This window comes from Zophobas morio, unplaced genomic scaffold, assembly GCF_036711695.1.
Source record: "Zophobas morio isolate AGI-343-1 ecotype UQ-CSIRO unplaced genomic scaffold, CSIRO_AGI_Zmor_V1 ptg000016l, whole genome shotgun sequence".
Taxonomy (NCBI): Eukaryota; Metazoa; Arthropoda; class Insecta; order Coleoptera; family Tenebrionidae; genus Zophobas; species Zophobas morio.
In genome coordinates, this window is record NW_026972121.1 from 6,841,903 (window position 1) to 6,869,350 (window position 27,448).

At 32.7% G+C, this 27,448-nt stretch overlaps 1 protein-coding gene across 2 annotated transcripts in view; it reads left to right on the forward strand.

Moving 5' to 3' along the window:
* The window catches only part of Sol1, a 272,924-nt gene that overhangs the window by 232,070 nt on the left and 13,406 nt on the right, over positions 1 to 27,448 (forward strand). For both annotated transcript variants that reach the window (XM_064056934.1, XM_064056935.1), the window contains one exon: positions 26,037 to 26,223. In XM_064056934.1, coding sequence (XP_063913004.1) covers positions 26,037 to 26,223 — 187 coding nt within the window. The remainder of the gene's footprint in view (positions 1 to 26,036; positions 26,224 to 27,448) is intronic.

Consider the following 27,448-nt stretch of genomic DNA (forward strand, 5'->3'; position numbering starts at 1 on the left):
ATTTTTGGTCTGTCATTCATCTTTCACATTATTTTTTCTGTATGAGGCGTAGCCGAAAGTTAAAAAATATTATTTTTTTAGAAACTAAAATTCTCTACCGTGAGAGTTTTGGTGACATTTGATACTTGATTTTTTATTTAATCAATAATATGATCTAATTCATTCAGTGTTAATTGTAATTTTTTAAACAGTTCTAAAAAATAAATATGTATTTAGATCACTTAAACTTTTTTATGACAAATTGTAAAATTTTGCTGCACAATTTTGATTTTTTCCCCCAAAAAACTAGACGGAAACGGGTCTATTTTTCACATTCCAGAAATTATGAACCGTCGAGATAACTTTCACATTTCACATTCTTCGCTCCCACTCGAGTGTCACAAACAGAGAACCACTTAGAAAACCAAAAAATTTTAAAATGGGACGCCATTAACTCGTTTCGTTTCAAGTAAACAAAGTGTAAATTTTTTACCAGAGTGTTGCTTTCATTTCGAGCCTTGTTTACTTTTTTTTGTGTTTCGATCCTTTTAAAAGAGATTAGAACATGTTTGGTCTGGGTCCTCTCCAAAACAAATTTTATCATCAACCAAAAATATCCAACTTTGACTTTTTGTCGCAATTTCGCATTTTATATCCGCACAGCAAATCAGTGTTTGCGTAACTCAATTAGCCATTTAATTGAACTTAAAATTTAAAGCGGGGCTGGGATGTGGTAATCTACGTGAAATCACACATTCGGACTAGCGCACAACGTGTAATACTAGGCTCGAAGTGATTACTTAAACATTTGCTGCATTAGGATTAAACAAAGCAATTTAGCGAAGTGTTTTCAATTAAGAACTAAATTTTGTCTAAACAAGGTACAGAAGCAATTCACAACAGTTCGTAAATGACTATTAGCGAACTCTGCGACGCTCTAATGATGATTGGACACCTAAACCTTTCATATCGACTGAGAGAAAGACAACGTTGCTAAGATACAATAATCAAATTTAGGTTCGCCAAGCGATCTCGGACTGCGATTTGTTCCACCGTGATTAAATAACATCAACCGGAACAGCGAAAACGGCAACGTTCAGTAGCTCCACGAAAATAAAACTGTAGAAAGGTGCAAATTTAATTTAGTGAGACCGAACGATTTATTAAATATTTCTAAGAACATGAAAAAAAATGCAACCGTTTCCGATCACCCGATGACGTCATGTCAAACTTTTGGTAATATTTTACCACGCTCATCACCGCTATTTTTTCCAAAGATAACCGTGAAGTGAAAAAAAGCGGATGTTTAATTTTTACAAGTTTGACTGTGTGTCACTAAGCCACCGCGATAATATTGATAAATGGGTTTACACTCTGACCTAAAAATCCGCATGGGGGAAAATGTGTCTATAAACCAGCCTGGTTTAAATTTGCACCTCTGTGTGAAATAAATAAAAAATTATTTGCTAGAGAGCTAACAAGGTAGTTTAGACTCTATATTAAACGATGTTTCCGCTTACATGTACCCAATTGCGGCTTTACTCGGACAACAGATGTGGATTTACATGCTCTATAATAGCACTTAGAGCTAGATAAGCTCAAACTTTCCCAATTTGAGTTAAGATCTTGTTCTATTGCTAAACATTCGAACAGACTTAATTACAGCGGCAATCTTAGCAACACATATTAAGAAGTTTATCGATTGATTCGCCTTCAAGTACAAATCTCCCTTAAACCATTAATCACTTTAATTACAACTAATATATCTACAATTTTCCAGCAATTTACTGGAAATTTAAGCAATCAGTTAATTGGCGTCGTATTTGCTACTTGTAAAAATTTCCAGCCCAATTTTCCAGCTTTACTGGAAAGTGCATAATCAATAGGTGTACATGGTCACACTTTGACATACATCGAACCACAATAGAGTTGCATTAATCCATTTAAGTATTAAGCGTCTGTTGTTCAAGCGTCTATAAATATCCAGACATCGAATTAATACAATTATTCAGATTGTAATATGGAAAGGAGAGATTAATGTTTAATTCATTTATGTAAAATAAATCCTATTAATGTTAATGTTGGTAAACTCGTTCCTAAATTCCAATTAAATCTTTAATTGCATCTACACGAGTTGAAGCAGCATTTAAATATTGTTGATTTTACCCGGCAAGCTTAAATTACCCATTAAGGTAGATGTAAACAGGGCGCAATTAATTATATACATGTATTGTACATGATGAACAGTTCAGGTTTTTTCTTTTTTATCGGTTCAGGTCTAGTTTATCCAGCAAGGTGTGCTAATGCAATATAAATGTGGTTCGTTCATACAAATTGTAAATAATGAAGGACTCAGAACGGTACCCTGTCTAACTAAAACTTTCGGACTCTAATATATCGTGTGTCATCATCAGTTTTTTAATTAGCTTTGATTGTCTTGTTTATTATATACATATAATGCGAGCGTAGCGAGCATGTTTAAGTTTTTATGGTTCCATGAATCAACAACGATAATGTTCTTTTATGGACTCTCGTAAACTTCGAATAAAGTTGTTTTTATCTGAGGAAGTACTCGATCTCAAAATTTGCTTCTAGAACTAGAATTTGAAGGAAAACTATTTTTTACTCAAAAATGACACCTTTCAAAATATTTGTTCCTCCTCGGTAAACAGTTCGACTATTCGTTCTGAAAATATGCTCACACAACCAAAAATTTCAAAGAAACCAATGCTTCAAACTGTGGTGCATATTTTTGTTCCGTCTCGAAGTTATACCCCGTTGAATTTGAAAAAAATCAATTTTTTAACTCAAAAATGACAACTTTCAACATATTCATCACTCCACACTAAAACCACCAAGTATCGCCCCCAGAAATTTGTTCCTGGAATAAGAAAGCTTCAAGGAATACAAAACTTCAAACTGCGATGTGGAATTTTGTCCCGTTTTGGAGTTATGTTTCGTTGAATTTGAAAAAAATATCTATTTTTTGACTCAAAAATGACACCTTTCAACATATTCATCACTACACACTAAACCCATTAAGTATTCGCTCCGAAAATCCACTCACAGAACTAGGAAATTTCAAGGAATCCAACGCTTCACACTGCAGTCCGGATTATTGTCCCATTTTGAAGTTATGACCCGTTTAATTTGAAAAAAGCCAATCTTTTAGTTCAAGATTAACATCTTTCAACATATTTGTTCCTCCACGTTAAACGGATCGACTATTCGTTCTGAAAATATGCTCACACAACCAAGAATTTCAAAGAAACCTATGGTTTAAACTGTAGTGCAGATTTTTTCCCGTCTCGAAGTTATACCCCGTTGAATTTGAAAAAAACATATTTTTTAACTCAAAAATGACAACTTTCAACATTTTCGTCACTCCACACTAAACCCACTAAGTCTCCGCCCCAGAAATTTGTTCTTGAAATAAGAAAGCTTCAAGGAATACAAAACTTCAAACCGCGATGTGGAATTTTGTCCCGTTTTGGAGTTATGTTTCGTTGAATTTGAAAAAACTACCTATTTTTCAACTCAAAAATGACACCTTTCAACATATTCATCACTCCACACTAAACCCATTAAGTATTCGCTCCGAAAATTCATTCACAGAACTAGGAAATTTCAAGGAATCCAACGCTTCACACTTCAGTCCGGAATATTGTCCCATTTTGAAGTTATGACCCGTTTAATTAGAAAAAAAGCAAATTTTTTAGTTCAAGATTAACATCTTTCAACATATTTGTTCCTCCACGTTAAATGAATCGACTATTCGTTCTGAAAATATGCTCACATAACCAAAAATTTCAAAGAAAACAATGCTTCAAACTGTAATGCAGATTTGTGTCCCGTCCCGAAGTTATACCCCATTGAATTTGAAAAAAATCAATTTTTTAACTCAAAAATGACAACTTTCAACATATTCGTCAGTCCACACTAAACCCACTAAGTCTCCGCCTCAGAAATTTGTTCCTAGAATAAGAAAGCTTCAAGGAATACAAAACTTCAAACTGCGATGTGGAATTTTGTCCCGTTTTGGAGTTATGTTTCGTTGGATTTGAAAAAAATACCTATTTTTTCACTCAAAAATGACACTTTCAACATATTCATTACTCAACACTAAACCCATTAAGTATTCGCATCGAAAATTCATTCACAGAACTAGGAAATTTCAAGGAATCCAACGCTTTACACTGCAGTCCGGATTATTGTCCCATTTTGAAGTTAAAAGCCTATTTTTTAGCTCAAGATTGACATCTTTCAACATATTTGTTCCTCCACGTTAAACGGATCGACTATTTGTTCTGAAAATACGCTCACACAACCAAAAATTTCAAAGAAACCAATGCTTGAAACTGTAGTGTAGATTTTTGTCCCGTCTCGAAGTTATACCCCGTTGAATTTGAAAAAAATATATTTTTTAACTCAAAAACGACAACTTTCAACATATTCGTCTCTCCACACTTAACCCACCAAGTCTCCGCCCCAAAAATTTGTCCTCGGAATAAGAAAGCTTGAAGGAACACAAAACTTCAAACTGCGATGCGGAATTTTGTCCCGTTTTGGATATATGTTCCGTTGAATTTGAAAAAAATACCTATTTTTTAACTCAAAAATGACACCTCTCGACATATTTATCATTCCACACTAAACCCATTAAGTATTCGCTCCGAAAATTCATTCACAAAACTAGGAAATTTCAAGCAATCCAACGCTTCAAACTGCAGTCCGGATTTTGTCCCATTTTGAAGTTACGACCCGTTTAATTTGAAAAATAGCCAATTTTTTTTGTCAAGATTGACATCTTTCAACATATTTGTTCCTCCACGTTAAACGGATCGACTATTCGTTCTAAAAATATGCTCACACAACCAAAAATTTCAAGGAAACCAATTCTTCAAACTGTAGTGCAGTTTTTTGTAACGTCTCGATGTTATACCCCGTTGAATTTGAAAAAATCTATTTTTTAACTCAAAAATGACAACTTTCAACATATTCGTCACTTCACACTAAACCCACTAAGTCTCCGCCCCAGAAATTTGTTCTTGAAATAAGAAAGCTTCAAGGAATACAAAACTTCAAACCGCGATGTGGAATTTTGTCCCGTTTTGGAGTTATTTTTCGTTGAATTTGAAAAAACTACCTATTTTTCAACTCAAAAATGACACCTTTCAACATATTCATCACTCCACACTAAAGCCATTAAGTATTCGCTCCGAAAATTCATTCACAGAACTAGGAAATTTCAAAGAATCCAACACTTCATACTGCATGCAGTCCGGAATATTGTCCCATTTTGAAATTATGACCCGTCTAATTTGAATAAAAGCCAATTTTTTAGTTCAAGATTAACATCTTTCAACATATTTGTTTCTCCACGTTAAACGGATCGACTATTCGTTCTGAAAATATTCTCACACAACCAAAAATTTCAAAGAAACCAATGCTTCAAACTGTAGTGCAGATTTCTGTCTCGTCTCGAACTTATACCAAGTTGAATTTGAAAAAAATCTATTTTTTAAATTAGAAATGACAACTTTTAACATATTCGTCACTCCACACTAAACCCACAAAGTCTCCGCCCCAAACATTTGTTCTTGGAATAAGAAAGCTTCAAGGAATACAAAACTTCAAACTGTGATGTGAAATTTTGTCCCGTTTTGGAGTTATGTTCCGTTGAATTTGAAAGACATACCTATTTTTTTACTCAAAAATGACACCTTTCAACATATTCATCACTCCACACTAAACCCGTTAAGTATTAGCTCCGAAAATTCATTCACAGAACTAGGAAATTTCAAGGAATCGAACGCTTCATACTGCAGTCCGGATTATTGTCCCATTTTGAAATTATGATCCTTTCAATTTGAAACAAAGCCAAATTTTTAGATCAAAATTGACATCTTTTAACATATTTGTTCCTCCACGTTGAACGGATCGACTATTCGTTCTGAAAATATGTTCACACAACCAAAAATTTCAAAGAAACCAATGGCTCAAACTGTAGTGCAAATTTTTGTCCCGTCTCGAAGTTATACCCCGTTGAATTTGAAAAAAATCAATTTTTTAACTCAAAAATGACAACTTTCAACATATTCATCACTCCACACTAAAACCACCAAGTATCGCCCCCAGAAATTTGTCCCTGGAATAAGAAAGCTTCAAGGAATACAAAACTTCAAACTGCGATGTGGAATTTTGTCCCGTTTTGGAGTTATGTTCCGTTGAATTTGAAAGAAATACCTATTTTTTGACTCAAAAATGACACCTTTCAACATATTCATCACTCCACACTAAACCCATTAAGTATTCGCTCCGAAAATTCATTCACAGAACTTGGAAATTTCAAGGAATCCAACGCTTCACACTGCAATCCGGATTATTGTCCCATTTTGAAGTTATGGCCCGTTTAATTTGGAAAAAGGCCAATTTTTTAGCTCGAAATTGACATCTTTCATAACATTTGTTCCTCCACGTTAAACGGATCGACTATTCGTTCTGAAAATATGCTCACACAACCAAAAATTTCAAAGAAACCAATGCTTCAAACTGTGGTGCAGATTTTTGTCCCGTCTCGAAGTTATACCTCGTTGAATTTGAAAAAAATCTATTTGTTTACTCAAAAATGACAACTTTTAACATATTCGTCACTCCACACTAAACCCACCTAGTCTCCGCCCCAAAAATTTGTTCTTGGAATAAGAAAACTTTAAGGAATACAAAACTTCAATCAGCGAAATGCAATTTTGTCCCATTTTGGAGTTATTTTCCGTTGAATTTGAAAAAAATACCTATTTTTCAACTCAAAAATGACACCTTTCAACATATTCGTCACTCCACACTAAACCCATTAAGTATTCGCGCCGAAAATTCATTCACAGGACTAGGAAATTTTAAGGAATCCAACGCTTCACACTGCAGCCCGGATTATTGTCCCATTATGAAGTTATGACCCGTTTAATTTGAAAAAAAGCCAATTTTTTAACTCAAGATTGACATCTTTCAACATATTTGTTCGTACACATTAAACGGATCGACTATTCGTTCTGAAAATATGCTCACACAACCAAAACTTTCAAACAAACCGATGCTTCAAACTGTAGTGCAGATTTTTGTCCCGTCTCGAAGTTATACCCCGTTGGATTCGAAAAAAATCTATTTTTGAACTCAAAAGTGACAACTTTCAACATATTCGCCACTCCACACTAAACCCACTAAGGCTGCGCCCCAGAAATTTGTTCTTGGAATAAGAAAGCTTCAAGGAATACAAAACTTCAAACCGCGATGTGGAATTTTGTCCCGTTTTGGAGTTATATTTCGTTGAATTTGAAAAAAATACCTACTTTTTAACTCAAAAATGACACCTTTCAACAAATTCATCACTCCACATTAAACCCATTAAGTATTCGCTCCGAAAATTCATTCACAGAACTAGGAAATTTCAAGGAATCTAACGCCTTACACTGCAGTCTAGATTATTGTCCCATTTTGAAGTTATGACCCGCTTACTTTGAAGAAAAGCCAATTTTTTAGCTCAAGATTAACATCTTTCAACATCAATGCCGTAAATAGCACCCACGCAGACCCCGCAATGCCGGGGGGCGCAGCGTCAAAAGGGGCGCAGACCGTAACGTAACCGATATATTTTTTTAAAATGTGCAATTTTTAAAGAAGGGGTTTTCATTGGAATTGAAAATGAGATCAGGTAAATTAATAGCTATTTAACGAACAAGTTTGTTAATAAAGGTGATTAATAATCGAGATATTTTAACGGGCGAGGAACGAGTTTTTATATTTTTTCTTTTTCTCAATTTGAAATTTTTCAGTTTTTGGATTTTTCAATTTTTTTTGTTTTCAATTTTTCGTTTCTTCAATTTTTGATTTGCAGGTTTTCTAGTTTTCATTTTAGATATGTAATAATAATTATAATTTTTATTAGAGTTGTTCACTTTTTCAATTTTTCGTTTTTGGAATTTTTTAATTTTTCGATCTTTGAATGTTAGTTTTTGGACTTTACAAACATTTTTCGATTTAATTCGTTCTTTGATTCATTAATTTTTTCTCGATTTCTAGTTTTTCAAAATTCAATGTTGTCAAATAAATGTTATATAAATTAAAAAAAAAAGTAACCGTGTACCTATGGTTTATGAATCCGTCTTGAATTTTTATCTTCGACATCGAAATTTTTGTGGAAAAATAAAACAAAATTGAATTACAATTTTTCGATTTCTTGATTTCTCTATTAATCAATTCTTTGATTTTTCGATTTTTCCTCTTTCCAATTTATCGATTTTTCAGTTTTTCGATTTCTCAAGTTGTTGCAATTTTGAGATTTTTCAATATCTCCAATTTTTTAATTTAACATTTTTCACTTTTTTTATATATCGAATTCTCAATCTTTCGATTTTTAAAATTTCTGATTTTTCGAATTTTGAATATTTTGATTTACCTTTTTTTTACGTTTAAATATGTATTTCAGTTTTAAATTTTCCGGTTTTTCGATTTCTCCGTCTCTCGGATCTTTTGATGTCTCAATTTTTTAATTTGGATTTCTCGGCTTCTCCATTTTTCAATTTTTTTTTTCTTCAAGTTTTTAGATTTTTAAAATTCTCCATTTTTCGATCTTATGTTTTGTTATGCTTCGATTTTAACCTTTTTAACGTGTATTCCAATTTTTCGATTTTGGAATTTTCGATTTCTTACATCTCGATTTTTCGTTTTTTCGATTTTAAAATATTTTTACTTTTCGTTCTTTTTTTCGATTTCTGGATTTTTCAAGTTTTCGATTTCTCAATTTTTCAACATTTCAATTTTGAGAATGTCTATGTTTTTCAGTTTTTTGATATTTTCATTTTTCAACTTTTTAAATTTTGATTTTTCGACTTACCGGAAATGGATTTTTGGGTTTTTCACTTTTTCGACTTTGAGATTTTTCAATTTGTCGGTTTTTTGGTTTTTCATTTCTTCAGCTTTTCAGTTTTTCAAGTTTTCGAATTTTTAAATTTAAAATTTTTCAATTTTTACTTCCCGAGCGTAAGCAAAGGAAGTATTGTAATCGAGTCCGTCGGCCGACTCCCTACTTTTACGTTTTCTCGATCTTTCATGACCCCTAGAAGACGAAGAAATAGGTCTCCCATTTCCGTCTGTCTGTCCGTCTGTCCGTCTGTCCGTCCGTCTGTCCGTCTGTCCGTCCGTCTGTCCGTCTGTCCGTCTGCCGTCCCGGATTTTTATTAGACAGATAATCTCCGAAAGTACTCGACCGATTGTTGTAAAATTTTGTACTTATATTAAGAATATCATGTAGATGGTAAAACGCTAACCAAAATTTGTCTAATCATCCCCACCACTAATGCGATGACGTCACTTCAAAATTGTACATAGTAAATGGGTTTTCAATTGTATAAAATAACATAGTCCTACACATGTAGTTTACAACTCTGAATCGACTTTTCACCCGAAACGTCCAGATTTTTGGAAAAAAAATCAAAATTATAGAACAACATTTTGAAATTTAATTTTTAATCTGCTAACCAGAATGCTTTGAAATGTTGCAGATGTTTTAAGGCTATAAAGAGCATCATAAATCTTTAGTCAAAAAATATTTGCTTATCCCCTCCAAAAACTTGATGACGTCAACTCAACAGTTTGTGGAATAAATCATATCTAAAATGTACAAAATATGATGAGTCTGTACTTGTGATCTATCACTCCATTCATATTTTTTGGATTTGCATATACAGGGTGATTCAAAAAAAATAATGAAAGCGTAAATTTATTTTACTGATTTACTCAGAAACTACAAAACCGAATGCTTTGAAATCTTGCAGATGTTTTAAGGTTTAAAAGAGCATAATAAATGTTTAGTCAAAATATATTTGCTTATCCCCTCCAAAACACTAACATTGCTGATTTAGTGATGACGCTTATCAAAGAAACGACTCCTATTAAAGGTAGAAGTTGCCGAGGAAAAAAAGGAAAATGAAGGAAAAATTTGTTAACAACTTGTCTTCACATTTGTCCTTATAAATAATAAATTAAATGTAATACATTTTTGTTTCCTTAAGAATACAAAGTTAACAAAGTTAGTTGAGTTACAAAAGTCTCTTTTGCTCCACGTTGGCCACCAACGAGCGATTTTCAAGATTTTTGTGAAACTTTGCTGGTTTTGAATTTGAATTTTCTGTCCTCGATAGTTGATGCTCAGCAAGAACCACGGGAAGGTCTGGAGCAGATCTCGCTAGGAAAGGAGAGGGCTAGGATTTGTTAATGAGGGATAGAACGTTATACAGTACAATACAAAAGAAATACAATACAGGTACCTACAATCTAACTACAATACAGAATACACTACAGATACAGATACAATTTAGATACAAAACAAATGCAAAGTTAGTACCCAATTCATCACCGGAAGAAATTGCACCAAAAATTGAGAATGTTGCAAAATGAAAACCCAAGCAAGCACACCGATGGAACTCGGAACGAAATCTATTGGTCGCAGTGCTCGTTCGCCCAAGGCAGGAATGCAGCCGCATAAATCCAAGGCCGACTGACGTCATCCTTATAGGATGATGCGACCCAGCGTCTAAGGGCCAACAGAACCCCCCCAGACCAAGAGCTCCTGACGACATGGAGAATTCAGACCTGGAACCAAAGGATGCGCTGTTGCAAAATGAAAACCCAAGCAAGCACACCGATGGAACTCGAAACGAAATCTATAGGTCGCAGCGCTCACACGCCCAAGGGAGAACGCAGCCGCATAGATACAGGGCCGACTGACCTCATCCCTTTGGGATGATGAACCTCATCCTTTTAGGATGATGACCCAGCGTCTAAGGGCCCAGAGAACCCCCCCAGGCCAAAGCGTCTGACGACATGGAGAATTCAGTCTCGGAACCAAAGAATGCACTGTTGCAAAATTAAAACCCAAGCAAATGCACCGTGAAAACAAAGCATTTGCACCACTGGAGCTAAATTGGCAAGACCCAAGTTAAGTTAGTAACACATACAATATACAGTACAAAATGGTTCAATTACAAAAGTTACAATATACAAATTTCTCCACGTTTGCCACCAAAGAGCGATGACTGTGCTCGCTCGTTGTTGTTGCCCAGCAAGAACCAAACAATACGAGGAGGTCTGGAGTGCGTCTTGCCATGAGAAAAACAATAAATTAGAAATTCGCGAACACGGGCTACTTTTAAGCGAAAACTGAGCTCCGAATGCTCAGATGTTGCTGCCACCAGACCGAAATCAAAACTAACCGAAAACCGCAATATTTGTTCAGGTGGCTCTCGTGACAGTGATGTCATCAAACATCACGATGAGATTGCAAACATTATTTTTCATATTTTGACTGGAACATTGCACGTTTTTAATATGTTCACGTTTGTAGGAAAACGGCTTTAATTATATTAATTAATACTTATCATATTTAAACAGTATATATAAATTAAAACTACAACCGTATTTACTCCGTTTTTGGGAATTTTTGGAAAAATGCACACTTTGTTTCGTGTTCACAGAGCTAATGCAGAACATTTTCATTAATATTTATTATCAATGAATTAGAAATTCGCGAAAACGTGGTAGTTTTACGCCAGAACGGGGCTCCGAATGCTCCGACGTTGCTGCCACCAGATCGAAATCAAAACTGAACACAACGGACCGAAGACCGTGCCTTTGCTCAAGTGGTCACGTGACAGTGACGTCATGGTGTGTCACCATGAGATTACTAAAATTATTTTTCATACTTTGCCCGGAAAATTGCAATTCAACAATGTTTAAACAAATTGAATTGTTTAAATATTATTTAATTGTGTCATGATAGTTTCTTAGCAGTGTTTGCACGAGTTGATTTCATTAATAATTGTAAATCTGTCATTTATCACCATGTGTTATTATACACAACGAATAATTTTAAAAATAAATAAATAAATAAATTCGCCACTTAGTTGCGAAATTGTTTCCTTACTTTCCTTATTCGGAACAGACGTCTTCACGTGGTGAACGTTCAACTCAGACTGCCCAAAAGTGGCCGCCGACCTGTATATATACCGGTTGGCTGACGCAACAAGACGTTCGCGAATGTTCGGGAAGCTATTCCTTTGTCTGAATACGTCGTGACGTCACGATTCGCGACGTCACAATATGAATCTTTAATTTATCAATGTATTATTAGCAACTGAAATGTTTATATAAATCTTTTTAAACATTGTTTGTTTATATTTGTTAATTTACAATGTACAGGCTAAAAAAATTGTTAAATACTGGTTGTCTGACACAACAACACGTTCGGGAATGTTCGAGAAGCTATTCCTTTGTTTGAATATGTCGTGACGTCACGATTCCCGACGTCACAATTTAAATCATTAATTTATCAATGTATTATTGGCAACTGAAATGTTTATATAAATCTTTTTAAACATTGTTTGTTTATATTTGTTAATTTACAATGTACAGGCTAAAAAATTGGTTGAATACCGGTTGGCTGACGCAACAACACGTTCGCGAATGTTCGAGAAGCTATTCCTTTGTTTGAATACGTCGTGACGTCACGATTCGCCACGTCACAATATGAATTTTTGATTTATCAATGTATTATTAGCAACTAAAATGTTTATATAAATCTTTTTAGACATTGTTTGTTTATATTTGTTAATTTACAATGTACAGGCTAAAAAATTGGTTAAATACCGGTTGGCTGACGCAACAAGACGTTCGCGAATGTTCGGGAAGCTATTCCTTTGTCTGAATACGTCGTGACGTCACGATTCGCGACGTCACAATATGAATCTTTAATTTATCAATATATTAATAACAACTAAAATGTTTATATAAATCTTTTTAGACATTGTTTGTTTATATTTGTTAATTTACAATGTACAGGCTAAAAAAATTGTTAAATACTGGTTGGCTGACGCAACAACACGTTCGGGAATGTTCGAGAAGCTATTCCTTTGTTTGAATATGTCGTGACGTCACGATTCCCGACGTCACAATTTAAATCTTTAATTTATCAATGTATTATTGGCAACTAAAATATTCATAGAAATCTTTTCCTAGACATTGTTTATATTTGTCAATTTACAATGTATAGGCTAAAAAATTGGTCGAAGGCTATTTCGACAGAACTTCCCTCGCTTCTGAAATACAGCCCAACAAATACTGCTTTTCTGAAAAATTATACCCATAAAATTTGATTTTAAAAAAGCCTAATTTTGACAAATTACGCTAATAAAATAGATTCTAATAAAATAGAGGGTGGGCGGGCGAGGTTACTGTCTGTAAATAAAAGATTGTAGAAAAAAGTTAAACTTAACCCCGCCCACCGTGTTCTTTCATTTTTACTTCCCGAGCGTAAGCAAAGGAAGTATTGTAATCGAGTCCGTCGGCCGACTCTCTACTTTTACGTTTTCTCGATCTTTCATGACCCCTAGAAAACGTAGAAATAGGTCTCCTATTTCCGTCTGTCTGTCCGTCTGTCCGTCCGTCTGTCCGTCCGTCTGTCCGTCCGTCTGTCCGTCCGTCTGTCCGTCCGTCTGTCCCTCCGTCTATCCGTCCGTCTGTCCGTCTGTCCGTCTGTCCGTCTGTCCGTCCGTCTGTCCGTCCGTCTGTCCGTCCGTCTGTCCGTCTGCCGTCCCGGATTTTTATTAGACAGATAATCTCCGAAAGTACTCGACCGATTGTTGTGAAATTTTGTACTTATATTAAGAATATCATGTAGATGGTAAAACGCTAACCAAAATTTGTCTAATCATCCTCACCACTAATGCGATGACGTCACTTCAAAATTGTACATAGTAAATGGGTTTTCAATTGTATAAAATAACATAGTCCTACACATGTAGTTTACAACAACAATCGACTTTTCACCCGAAACGTCCAGCTTTTTGGAAAAAAAATCAAAATTATAAAACAACATTTTGAAATTTAATTTTTAATCTGCTAACCAGAATGCTTTGGAATGTAGCAGATGTTTTAAGGCTATAAAGAGCATCATAAATCTTTAGTCAAAAAATATTTGCTTATCCCCTCCAAAAACTTGATGACGTCAGCTCAAAAGTTTGTGGAATAAATCATATCTAAAATGTACAAAATATGATGAGTCTGTACTTGTGATCTATCACTCCATTCATATTTTTTGGATTTGCATATACAGGGTGACTCAAAAAAATTAATGAATACATAAATATATTTTACTGATTTACTCAGAAACTACAAAACCGAATGCTTTGAAATCTTGCAGATGTTTTAAGGTTATAAAGAGCATAATAAATGTTTAGTCAAAATATATTTGCTTATCCCCTCCAAAAACTTGATGACGTCAGCTCGAAAGTTTGCCGAATAAATCCTATCTAAACTGTAAAAATATGATGAGTCTGTACTTGTAATTTATCACTCCATTCATATTTTTTGGATTTGCATATACAGAGTGACTCAAAAAAATTAATGAATGCGTAAATATATTTTATTGATTTAATCAGAAACTACAAAACCGAATGCTTCGAAATCTTGAAGATATTTTAAAATTATCATAAGCATGGTAAATTTTTGATCAAAATGTATTTGGTCGTCCCCCCTAAAAATTTATGACGTCACCACAAAATTTTGCTGAATAAATCCTATCTAAAATGTACAAAATATGGTGAGTCTCTTCTTGTGATTTATCATTCCATTCGAATTTTTTCGATTTGCATATACAGGGTGACTCAAAAAAATTAATGAATGCGTAAATTTATTTTATTGATTTAATCAGGAACTACAAAACCGAATGCTTTGAAATCTTGCAGATGTTTTAAGGTTATAAAGAGCATAATAAATTTTTAGTCAAAATATATTTGGTTATCTTCTACAAAAAACTGATGACGTCAGCTCAAAAGTTTGCCGAATAAATCGTATCTAAAATGTACAAAATATGATGAGTCTGTACTTGTGATTTATCATTCCATTCATATTTTTGGATTTGCATATGCAGGGTGACTCAAAAAAATTAATGAAGGCGTGAATTTATTTTATCGATTTAATCAGGAATTACAAAACCGAATGCTTTGAAATCTTGGGAATATTTTAAAGTTATTATAAGCATGGTAAACTTTTGTTCAAAATGTATTTGTTCATCCCTCCTAAAAAAATTGATGACGTCACCCTTAAATTTTGCTGAATAAATCCTATCTAAAATGCAAAAACTATGATGAGTTTGTACTTGTGATTTATCATTCCATTCATATTTTTTAGATTTTCTTAAGAGGTGGTTCAAAAAAATTAATGAAGTCAATTTATTTTATTGATTAAATTAAAAGCAACACTTATTATTAGTATTACACCCCAACCAACCCAATTTGGTAGACACAAAATGTGTTAAAGGAAAAACTCAGTTGAAACATAAGGGTAGCACGCTTATTTACATCGACTTTAACATTACAGACCTGCATTTGTTTTATGCGCTCACTTGGTTCCGCGAATGTGGAATAGACATGTTTATAATCAACCAATTGTGAATTTCACCGTCAAGAATTAAAATAAACCCAATGTTTTATATAATAAGCGGAAGTCGAAGCAATAAAACCGATGGTCGTTTTGTTTACAGTTTCTCTGTTTGACTCTCACGTATGCTGTTACGCTTGTCATCTTAAATTAAGAATGTTTATACATAAACGATTTTCAGTTGCCCCTCATATTACTAGACAGCGGATTTCTGTCGGGCTACGTCACGATTATAGGGGGGGACGTGCTGGATCGCCGGGTGATAGATAATCACTGAATTTAATCGGTACTAATTCCATAAATATAATTAACGATTTATTAATCAAACGGCTAAGTAAATGAGAACGGGAATTAACAGCAGAGTGCAACGAAACAGCGTTATTCTAATCTCAAATAAACGAAGTGCAGTCCGCAACCGCAATGAATTCGCATCCCGTACGAGCCGTACCGAGTTTGGCCTTGCCTAGCCCGACAGAAATCCGCTTTCTAGATATTACACACCGGCGCCGTATACGTGAGTAAATTGTTTCGTTATTTTATTGATTATAAGAAATCAATATTCAAAACGACCCAATTCATTTTCCCGAAAATTTGGGAATACAATAATTTTATTCTTAGTATTACACTACATCTATCCCAACTGATATACGTGTCCTTGCAAAAATGTTGATGACGTCATCACAATTTTTTTTTAAATTCCCACTACAAAAATGTAATGAGAAAAAAAAACACAATAGGCATGCAGACGTCAAGTTTCCGACAGCGAGGGAAGTACTGTCTAAACTCTTTAGACCAATTTTTCGATTTTATTTTTTTTACATTCCGATTTCCCGATTTTAATTTATTTTATGCTCTTCAATTTTTGGTTTTTCTAAATTTTCATTTTTCCATTTCTCAATTTCTCGATTTTTCGACTTTTTGATTTTGTGTTTTTTTTTAATGTTAAATTTTTCGTTATTGTAATTTTTCTATTTTTTAAATTTTAGATATTTAGATTTTTCGACATCTTGAATTCTCGATCTTTTTTCAATTTGAATTCCTCGGTTTTTCGATTTTCCAAAATTTCGATTTATAATCTTTCGACTTTTCAGTTTTGAAAATTTTCGATTTCTCGATATTTCAGTTTTCCATTTTCCAACTTTTAGATGTTTCAAATTTTAGAGTTTGCAAATTTCACGAGTTTCAGTTTTTAATTTCGTCAATTTTTCGATTTGCAATTTTTCGTGTGGGTTTTTAATTTTCTTTATTTTTTCAATTTTAGGCTTTCAATTTTCCGTTTTTTTAATTTTTCATTTGCAGTTTTTCTAGTTTTCATTTGAATTATGTAACACTCCAAATAATTATAATTTTTAAAGTTGTTCACTTTTTCAGTTTTTCGTTTTTGGAATTTTTCAATTTTTCGGTGTTTGAATGTCACAGTTTTTGGACTTTACAATGTTCAAGATTCTATAATTTTTCGATTTTACAATTTTTGGATTTTCCAATTTTTCAATTCGAATGGTTTTTCTTCTTTCCCATTCTTCGATTCATTATTTTTTTTTAGATTTTTAAGTTTCTTGGTTTTTAGTTTTTCATTGTTTCAATTTTTCATTTTTTCGAGTTTTTAACTTTTTGAATAAACAAAATCGAAAAATTATAAAATAGAAAAATTGTAAAACTGAAAGAGTACAAAATGAAAGCTTCGAAAAATAAAAAAATTGGAAATCAAGAACTTAAAATATCAAAGATTGAAAATGAAAAAAATTGAATAAACAAAAAATTATAAAATCCAAAGAAACATTGAAAAAATAAAGGTAATGGAAAAATGAAAAATTGTGATATAAAATCAAGAAAATGAAAATTACAAAATCGGGAAAATGAAAATATCGAAAATCTGAAAAATATAGAAATTGCAAAAATCGAGAAATCGAAAAATTTTTAAAATTGGAAAATTGAGATATGAGAAATCGAAAATTCCAAAAATGGAAAAATTGAAACACATTAAAAAATAAAAAGCGGAAAATCGAAACATAAAGATTATAAAAGGAAAAAATGAAAAATTAAAAAATCGAAAATTTAAAATATATGCTAGAAAAATCGAAAACTTGAGACTTCAAAAGATCGAGAAATCGAAATCGGAAAATTCAAATTTGAAATATTTATTTAAAAAAAAGATAAACGGAAAAATCGAAAAACTCAAAAAAATCGATAAACCTAGATATGAGAAACAGAAAATTCCAAAAATCGAAAAATTGAAATACAGATTAAAAAATTTAAAAAATCCAAGTTAAAAAATCCTAAAAACAAATTCCATTCGATTTTCCGTTTTATCGATTTTGCAATTTTTTGTTTTTTCAATTTTTTCCAATTTTTTAATTTTCCGATTTTTCAATTTTTCGAATTTTCTACTTTCCGAATAAACAAAATAGAGAAGTTATAAAATAGAAAAATTGTAAAATTGAAAACTCAAAATGAAAAAACGCAAAAGTATAAAATGAAAGCTTCGAGAAATCGAAAAACTTGAGTAATTGAAGAAACGGAAAATTCAAAAATCGAAAGATTAAAAAGTGAGAAACTTAAAGATCGAAAAATTGCGGTCGAAAACACGAAAATTATTGTAAAATCTAAATATTGAAAATTGGAAAATCGAGGAATTGAAAATGTGAAAAATTGAATAAACGAAAAATTGTGATATAAAATCCAGAAAATGAAAATTAAAAAATCGGGAAAATGGTATAAAAAAATGAACTTTAAAGAACATCATTACGCCGAATATGTTCATTGCGCTACACATAACCTCAATTTAGTCCTTAATGATTCTGTTAAGAATGTACCAGGAATTCCCGCATTTTATGATTTAATAAATGCTATATCACAGAACTAGGAAATTTTAAGGAATCCAACGCTTCACACTGAAGTCCGAATTATTGTCCCATTTTGAAGTTATGACCCGATTAATTTGATAAAAAGCAAATTTTTTGGTTCAAGATTGACATCTTTCAACATATTTGTTCCTCCACGTTAAACGGATCGACTATTCGTTCTGAAAATATGCTCACACAACCAAAAATTTCAAAGAAACCAATGCTTCAAACTTCAGATTTTTGTCCCATCTCGAAGTTATACCCCGTTGAATTTGAAAAATCTATTTTTTAACTCAAAAATGACAACTTTCAACATATTCGTCATTCCACAAAGGATTTCAAAGCTTCAAGCTGCAATGTGAATTTTTGTCCCATTTTGAATTTGAAAAAAGGCTATTCTTTAACTCATAAATCCTATCGTTCAACATATTCGTTCCTCCATACTAAATGGTTCAAACATCCGCACCAAAAGTTTGCCCAGGATTAGAAAATTTCAACGAATCCAATACATATACAATTTTAATTATGATAGTGTCGGAGACGAATAAAATTTCGTTTGCCACTAGCTACACCCAAAACTGTTTCCAACTTCGCCTTAAAATGAAACAACAAACCGTATTTTACGTTTCGTCGCATTTATAATACAGTTGTCGCTAATATCTTGCTAGTTTGTGGCTCCAACAATGAACCTCGACCCAGAAGAAAATTTTATTATGTAGTTCAACTCAAACTACATTTAATGGCTTGCAATAAACAATGGTACACCCTTCCTTTGAAGTCATTACTCTAACTGGTAGCAAATTTAATTTATGGAGCTTTTACTAACAATAACCCATCTGCGAACGTGGAAATTACAAACTGTTACTTCCACTATTAAACACAACCTAGCTAAAATAACCCGACTTGTTTATTAATGTTTCACTTTTATCCATACAGCGTCTTTAAGATGAATTGCCCACGCGCATTTTCCCGAACGCATTGTGCGCCATATCTATGCAAATCTTTTTGTGTTAATCTAGAAAAAATTTTCCTACGACCGCTTTTCCACGAGAAGAATAAACTGTTGTCCATAAAAACATGGACATCATGAATATTAAGCAGCTCTGTCTTTATAAATTATTTTCCATACTTCAACTCGACTCGAATTTATAAGAATTTTATGCAAATATTGCAAGTTCGGAGGTTCAGAATGCAGAGGTTATTTATGCGGATGCGCATGTAAACTCAGAAATCTTAAACAGTCGATCCAGCTGTGTGGAAGGATACATTTAATGCTTCGGTAAACGAGCTGGGTCACACAATAAGGTTCTCAATTACGGCCGCAAATAAATTCCGGGATTGTTAAGGCGGGGATTTTTCTACTACGCACTTCATTCAAAGGAAAGTAATTTCTTGGTGGTGGTTGAATGTCCAGAAACTAAGGATAAGATGGTTTCCAAGTGTATGTTTAATATGTTCGGGTGCTTTTTGTCGAGGTGTGAGGATGCTGCAAGCACTTTTTTTTCTTTCGGGGGGAAATATGAGTGCGTCGTAAAAATATAGAGGGTTTCCATTTAAAAAAATTATTTGCGAGATGTCACCATCATTCTACTAACATCTACGTGATGGGTGTACCTACGTCAAGATAATTTTCACATGATTCCATGTCAGGACTTTAGATAGAGTTCACCTACTTTTTAAATATCCATATAATGGGTAAAATTTTTTGTAAGTAAAGATTTTTTAGAAGAAATTTGGAAAAATTTTGGAATCATTGGAACCTTTTGTATTTTGTTTTAGAAAGAATTTCAAAAAACCTCGAGTTTCCGTGATGTTTTTTTATTAAAAATTTTGAAAACGTTAAAGAAACCCTGGTGTCTCTTTTTTGATATACCAAAGAATCTTCGGCACCACTTGTATTTTATTTTTCAAAAATTTGAAAGAATCTCAGGGGCTTCTAATGCCTTTTTTTTAATATGTGAACGAATTTTGGGTCCTCTTGTATTTTTTTACATGTGGAAGAATTTTTGAAGTCCTTTGTGTATTGTTTTTGTAAAAACATGAAAAGATCTCTGGGTTTCATAGTATAAATTTTGAAAGACTTTTAAGGACCCGTAATGTCCCTTTTTTAATGCCTAAGAATCTTCGAAACAACTTCTGTGTTGTTTTTGAAAGAATTTAGAAGAAACTCAAGAGTCCTTAATATTTTTTTTGAGTTTGTAGAATCTTCGTTTTTTTTTTAATATTGGAGTTGTTTTTGAACATTTTCAGTTTTGAAATATTTAATATGTGAAAGAATTTGTGTGCTCCCTTGTGTCTTGGGTTTCCATGGTATTTTATTGTTGAAAATTTTGAAAATTCGCCTCTCTTTTTTTTATATACCAAAGAATTTTGGGCAAAATTGTAAAAACCTTAAGAATCCCTAAATTCTTATTTAAAAAGATTTCTTGGAATCTCTGGAATCTTTAGAAACTGTAAAAGATTTATAAGATAATAATTACGGCAATTAAGGATTTATAAAAATTAAAAGATCGCTTCATCAGATATTTAGGTTTTTAGAATTTTAGGATTTTTGGTGTCTTAAGAGTCTTAACATTTTTTATACTCTTTAGACTATTAGACTTTTTAGGCTCCTTAGACTTTTCAGCTTCTTCAGGCTCTTTAGATTCTTCAGAATCTTTAAACTCTTTAGACTCTTTAGACTCTTTACACTCTTTACACTCTTTACACTCTATAGCATCTTTAGATTCATTAGACTCTCTAGATTCTTTAGACTCTTTATACCTTTTAGACATTGTAAACTCTTTAGAATCTTTAGATTTGCGGAATCTTCGGAATCTTTCGAAACTTTCGAATTTTTGAGCTTTTTAGGATCATTAAAATCTTTAGGATATTTAGGATCTTTAGGATATTTAGGATCTTTCCGGTCTTTAGAATTTTTAGGATCTTTGGGATCTTTGGAATCTTTGGAATCTCTGGAATCTTTGGAACCTATGGGATCTTTGGATGCTTTGGAAACTTTGAAAGATTTGGAATCTTTGAAATCTTTAGAATTTTTAAAATCTTTAGAATTTTTAAAATCTTTAGAATCTTTAAAATCTTTAGAATCTCTAGGATCTTTATAAGTTTTAGGATCTTAAAATCATTAGAATTTTTAGAATTTGTAGAATCTTTAGAATCCTTAAAATCTCTAGAATCCTCAGAATATTCAGAATCTTCAAAATCTTCACACTCTTTAGAATCTTTAAACAATTTCGAATTTTTAGACTTCTGAGAATTTTTGTAATTACTAGAAATTTTATGAAGTTTAGAATTTTTGGAATTTCTAAAATCATTAATACCTATAAAATCTTTAAAGTTTTTAGGATTTTGTTTGACTTTTTAGACTCTCTAGACTTCGCAGGTTCTTTAGTCTCTTTAGACTCTTTAGACTCTCTAGATTCTTTAGGCTCTTTATACCTTTTAGACATTGTAAACTCTTTAGAATCTTTAGATTTTCGGAATCTTCGGAATCTTTCGAAACTTTCGAATTTTTGAGCTTTTTAGGATCATTAAAATCTTTAGGATATTTAGGATATTTAGGATCTGTAGGATATTTATGATCTTTCCGATCTTTAGGATTTTTAGGATCTTTGGGATCCTTGGGATCTTTGGAATCTTTGGAAACTTTGGGATCTTTGGAAGTTTTGGAAGCTTTGGAAGATTTGGAATCTTTGAAATCTTTGGAATCTTTGGAATCTTTGGAATCATTAGAATCTTTAAAATTTTTAGAATTTCTAGAATTTTTAGAAGCTTTAGGATTATTAGAATTTTTAGAATTTGTAGAATCTTTAGAATTCCTAAAATTTTCACTCTTTATAATCTTTAGCCAATTTCGAATTTTTAGACTTCTGAGAATTGTTGTAATTACTAGAAATTTTATGAAGTTTAGGATATTTGGAATTTCTAAAATCATTAATACCTATAAAATTTTTAAAGTTTTTAAGATTTTGTTTGACTTTTTAGACTCTTTAGACACTTTAGACATTTTAGACTCTTTAGACTCTTTGGACACTTTAGACTCTTTAGATTCTTTAGACTCTCCAGATTCTTTAGACTCTTTATACCTTTTAGACGTTGTAGACTCTTTAGAATTTTTAGATCTTTGGAATCTTCGGAATCTTTCGAAACTCCGGAATTTTAAGATTTTCAGGATCATCAAAATCTTTAGGATATTTTGGATATTTAGGAACTTTAGGATATTTAAGATCTTTCCGGTCTTTAGGATATCTTTGGTATCTTTGGAACCCTTGGAATCCTTGGAATCTTTGGAATCTTTGGGATCTTTGGAAGCTTTGGAAACTTTGGAAGATTTGGAAGATTTGGAAGATTTGGAAGATTTGGAATCTTTGGAATCTTTGGGAATATTTGAAATTTTTGGAATCTTTGGAATCTTTGGAATCATTAGCATCTTTAAAATTTTTAGAATCTCTAGGATCTTTAGAAGCTTTAGGATCTTAAAATCATTAGAATTTTTAGAAATTATACAACCTTTAGATTTAGTAAAATCTCTAGAATCCTCAGAATATTCAGAATCTTCAAAATCTTCACACTCTTTGGATCTTTAAACAACTTCGAATTTTTAGACTTCTAAGAATTATTGTAATAGACTCTTTAGATCTTTTAGACATTGTAGACCCTTTAGACTCTTTAGGATCTTTGGATCTTCGGAATCTGTCGAAATTTCGAAATTTTTAAGATTTTTAGGATCATTAAAATCTTTAGGATATTTAGGATATTTAGGATCTTTCGGATATTTACGGTCTTTCCGGTCTTTATGATCATTGGAATCTTTGGAATCTTTGGAACCTTTGGAATCTATGGGATCTTTGGAAGCTTTGGAAACTTTGGAAGATTTGGAATCTTGAGGATCTTTGGAATCTTTAAAATCTTTAAGAATCTCTAGGATCTTTGGAAGCTTTAGGATCTTAAAATCATTAGAATTTTTAGAATTTGTAGAATCTTTAGAATGCCTAAAATCTCTAGAATCCTCAGAATATTTAGAATCTTCAAAATCTTCACACTCTGTAGAATCTTTAGACAATTTCGAATTTTTAGAGTTTTGAGAATTTTTGTAATTACTAGAAATTTTATGAAGTTTGGAATTTTTGGAATTTCTAAAACCATTAATACCTATAAAATCTTTAAAGTTTTTAAGATTTTGTTTGACTTTTTAGACTCTTTGGACTCTTTAGACTCTTTACACTCTTTAGATTCTTTAGACTCTCTAGTCTTTAGACTATTTAGACCTTTTAGACATTGTAGACTCCTTAGAATCTTTAGATCTTCGGAATCTTCGGAATCTTTTGAAACTTAGAAATTTTTAAGATTTTTAGCATCATTAAAATCTTTAGGATATTTAGGATCTTTAGGATATTTAGGATATTTTCGGTCTTTAGGATTTTTGGGATCTTTGAGATCTTTGGAATCTTTGGAATCTTTGGAATCTTTGGAATCTTTGGAATCTTTGGAATTTTTGGAATCTTTAAAATCTTTAGAATCTTTGGAATCATTAGAATGTTTAAAATTTTTAGAATCTCTAGGATCTTTACAAGCATTAGGATCTTAAAATCATTAGAATTTTTACAGTTTGTAGAATCTTTAGGATTTCTAAAATCTCTAGAATCCTCAGAATATTCAGAATCTTCAAAATCTTCACAGTCTTTAGAATCTTTAGACAATTTCGAATTTTTAGACTTCTGAGAGTTTTTGTAATTAGTAGAAAGTTTATGAAGTTTAGAATTTTTGGAATTTCTAAAATCATTAATATCGATAAAATCTTTAAAGTTTTTAGGATTTTGCTTGACTTTTTAGACTCTTTGGACCCTGTAGACTCTTTGCACTCTTTGGAGTCTTTGGACTCTTTGGACTCTTTAGATTCTTTAGACTCGTTAGATTTTTTGGACTCTCTGGACTTTATCGACTCTATGGACTCTTTGAATTCTTTAGATTCTTTGAGTTCTTGAGAATCTTTGGACTCTTTAGACACTTCGGAATCTTCAGAGTTTTCAGAATCCTTCGAGTATTCGGAATCTTCCGATTTTTCGAAATCTTCAGAATCTTCGCATCTTCGGCATATTCGAAAACTTTGGAATTTTTGTAATCTTCAGAATCTTTGGGATCTTCGGGATCTTCAGGATCTTCGGGATCTTCGGGATCTTAGGAACCTTCGGGATCTTAGGGGTTATCGAGGTCTCGGTGTGTTCGGAGCTTCGGAATCTTCGGAATCTTCAGAATCTTCAGAATCTTCGGAATCTTCAGAATCTTGAGAATCTTTAGAATCTCTATGATCTTTAGACACTTTAGGACCTTAAGATCTTTAGAATTTGTAGAATCTTTAGAATCCTTAAAATACTAGAATCGTTAGAATCCTCAGAATATTCAGAATCTCCAGGATTTTCAGAATCTTCAAAATCTTCAGACACTATAGAATTTTTACACTCTTTAGGCCTTTCGGAATTTTTAGACCTCTGGGAATTTTTGTAATTACTAGAAATTTTATGAAGTTTAGAATTTTTGGAATTTCTAAAATTATTAATGCTTATAAGATCTTTAAAGATTTTAGGATTTTGTTTGACTTTTTAGACTCTTTGGACTCTTTAGACTCTTTGCACTCTTTGGACTCTACTTATATATATTTAATATTGGAAAGAATCTTCTGGGTTCCTTCTATTTTGTTTCTAAAGAAATTTAATGATATCTCGGGGTTCGCTGGTGTTTTATTTTTCAAAAATTTAAAAGAATCTCAGGGGCTCCTAGTGTGTTTTTTTAATATGTGAACGAATCTTTGGGTCCTCTTTACCTGATCTGAGCTAACCTGACCTGACCTGACCCAATAAAATGGTAAAGATTCTTAAGGACCTCCGTTTTTTTTCTTTAAATAAATATGTGACAAAATATCTAAACAATCAAATATATTTAAAATTTACAATTATGATCTGTTTTCTCCTGTCTTATAGTATGTTGAAACTTTCTGAATCTACCTAATCTGAAACGCGATATGCTTAATTAAAATTCCTGATACTTAATATTTTATGTATAATATAAAAAAATCTATTAAGGTATAAAAAAAATATCTCAAAATGTATAGTCAATTGTAAATTTCCAAAACCACGTACTAAAAATTTTAGCACTGAATTTATCGAAATAATGTTTTCGCCAAGGAATAACTTTCAGTCTTGTTAATAAACAGCTAGTGTTGTCTAAATTGCCCTATTATTCTTCTGTTAGAAATAAAAAAAAATCTTTCAAGGAAATTTCCCATTCTGGCGTCGTCTCAATTTCTTATTCGGGACGCTCGTGTACAAGTTTCCTCGAAGCTCGTTGAAGTGTGTTTGTAAGAGGAATTGAAAGGCAGTTTAATTTTCGTTTACCTTCTAGTTGCTAATTTTCCTCCTTACACTTTCGTAAAACATTTTCACTTCGCCGATCTTTAGGATTTGAGTGAAACTTTCCTTCAACTATTTTTTGTAGTTCCATTGTTCTCGATTTCCTTTGTTCTGGAGCCAGTCTTGAAGTTTAGCGGTAAATTTGAGCTTTAACACACAATTTGTATAAACAGACGTAAATTCGTAGCTACCCAGTTCCTCCAGGAATTAATCATACGAAGCAACAACGTGGAACACGCTGTATACTTTACGAACTTGTTTTCTTTCAAATAAAAGCATGCATAGCGTAAACATCCCTGTGATCGATATATTGTTTCAGGATCCAGTTGCGACGTAACGGTAAGCAGCGACATGATCAAAAACGGCACAATCCAGAGTCCTTCGTATCCTGCGCCGTATCCTTCGCGAACGACGTGCAGATACGACTTCCAAGGACGCGGCAAAGAAAGGGTCCAAGTTGTCTTCCAGGATTTCAATTTGTACCGTTCCACGGACGATTCTACCGAGTGAGTATCTAAAAAATTCAAAGCGATCCTTCATCCCGGGCTACCCCTTAAACTCCAGAATCGTTATTAATGCCTCTAGAAAAAGGCTAATTGAAATAAAACGAGAAACAATTTACCGAGCGGAAAGTTCCAAATGGAGTTAACCTGAACGCAGAAATCTGCGGAATCTTATTAGCGACAAAATAGTCTTAGGGAACTTTAGATTCTGATGGCGCTAAATGCAATTAGTCGCGAAAAGGCCAATACATTTTCGAATCGATGACGTGCTAATTGCAGTATCACCTCTGAGAAGGTGGATGATTTGATTACGAGAGAGGTAGGTGAGGTAATGCGTGCAGCAGCTGTACCGTGTGAAATATTTCCCTTATCGATCAAGGAGAAAAATGAGATCGGGGTAGCTCCAGACAAACTATCCGAACAAAGTGGAATTGGTGATGATGATGGGAGCGATATGAAAAGTTTTATTAGCCGTTTTTCTAAAATTTCGCGATTTGTTTGGTGATGTGGCGTGTTTTGGGGTTTCAATTCCATTTAGTGTGATTTCAAGAATTTAACTACGTTCTTTTACATTTCGGATGACAAAACCGAACACCGCTACTTCACCTCACAACGATACAGTAGTACAAGCGATACGTCAGATGCGTGATATATTACCTAGAAACCCTTTTTTTTAACTTCGGCTGCTTGAAATTCTTCCACCGGAAACACAGCGAGACGTCAGCTTGCATTTACATTTATTCTTCATCCCTTAATGTTTAAGTCAACACGCGGTGCTTAAATTTTACAAACGCAGCCCCTGGACGTTGTTTCGATGATAGCACTTAAGAATCAAAGGCTTTAGGGAATGAAGGTTGTATTAACGTTATTGTGAAAATTGAGTTTCTTTAAATGAGAGGAGGTGGTGTTTGTTTTTGCATGGGCGCCCTATTACACTGAGCTATAAAACATTAATACGGGGTTAATGTAAGCAAAGCTGAATTTAATTCAGTACTAATTTATAATTTATGAAGTGGTTTATGTGTAATGCTAATATAACTATTAGGGAAACGCTTTAGTGGCTTTTGTTGTTTTTGGAATGTTTTTGTGTTTTCTTACTAAAGCAAATTTAATTTAATATGGATACTTTTATTATTTTGTTATTGTGGCAAACATATTTCAAAAATAAAACTCCAGGAATCTCCAAGACTGGTCTACGTTTTTTCAAAAAAAAAAGACACTCGAATTT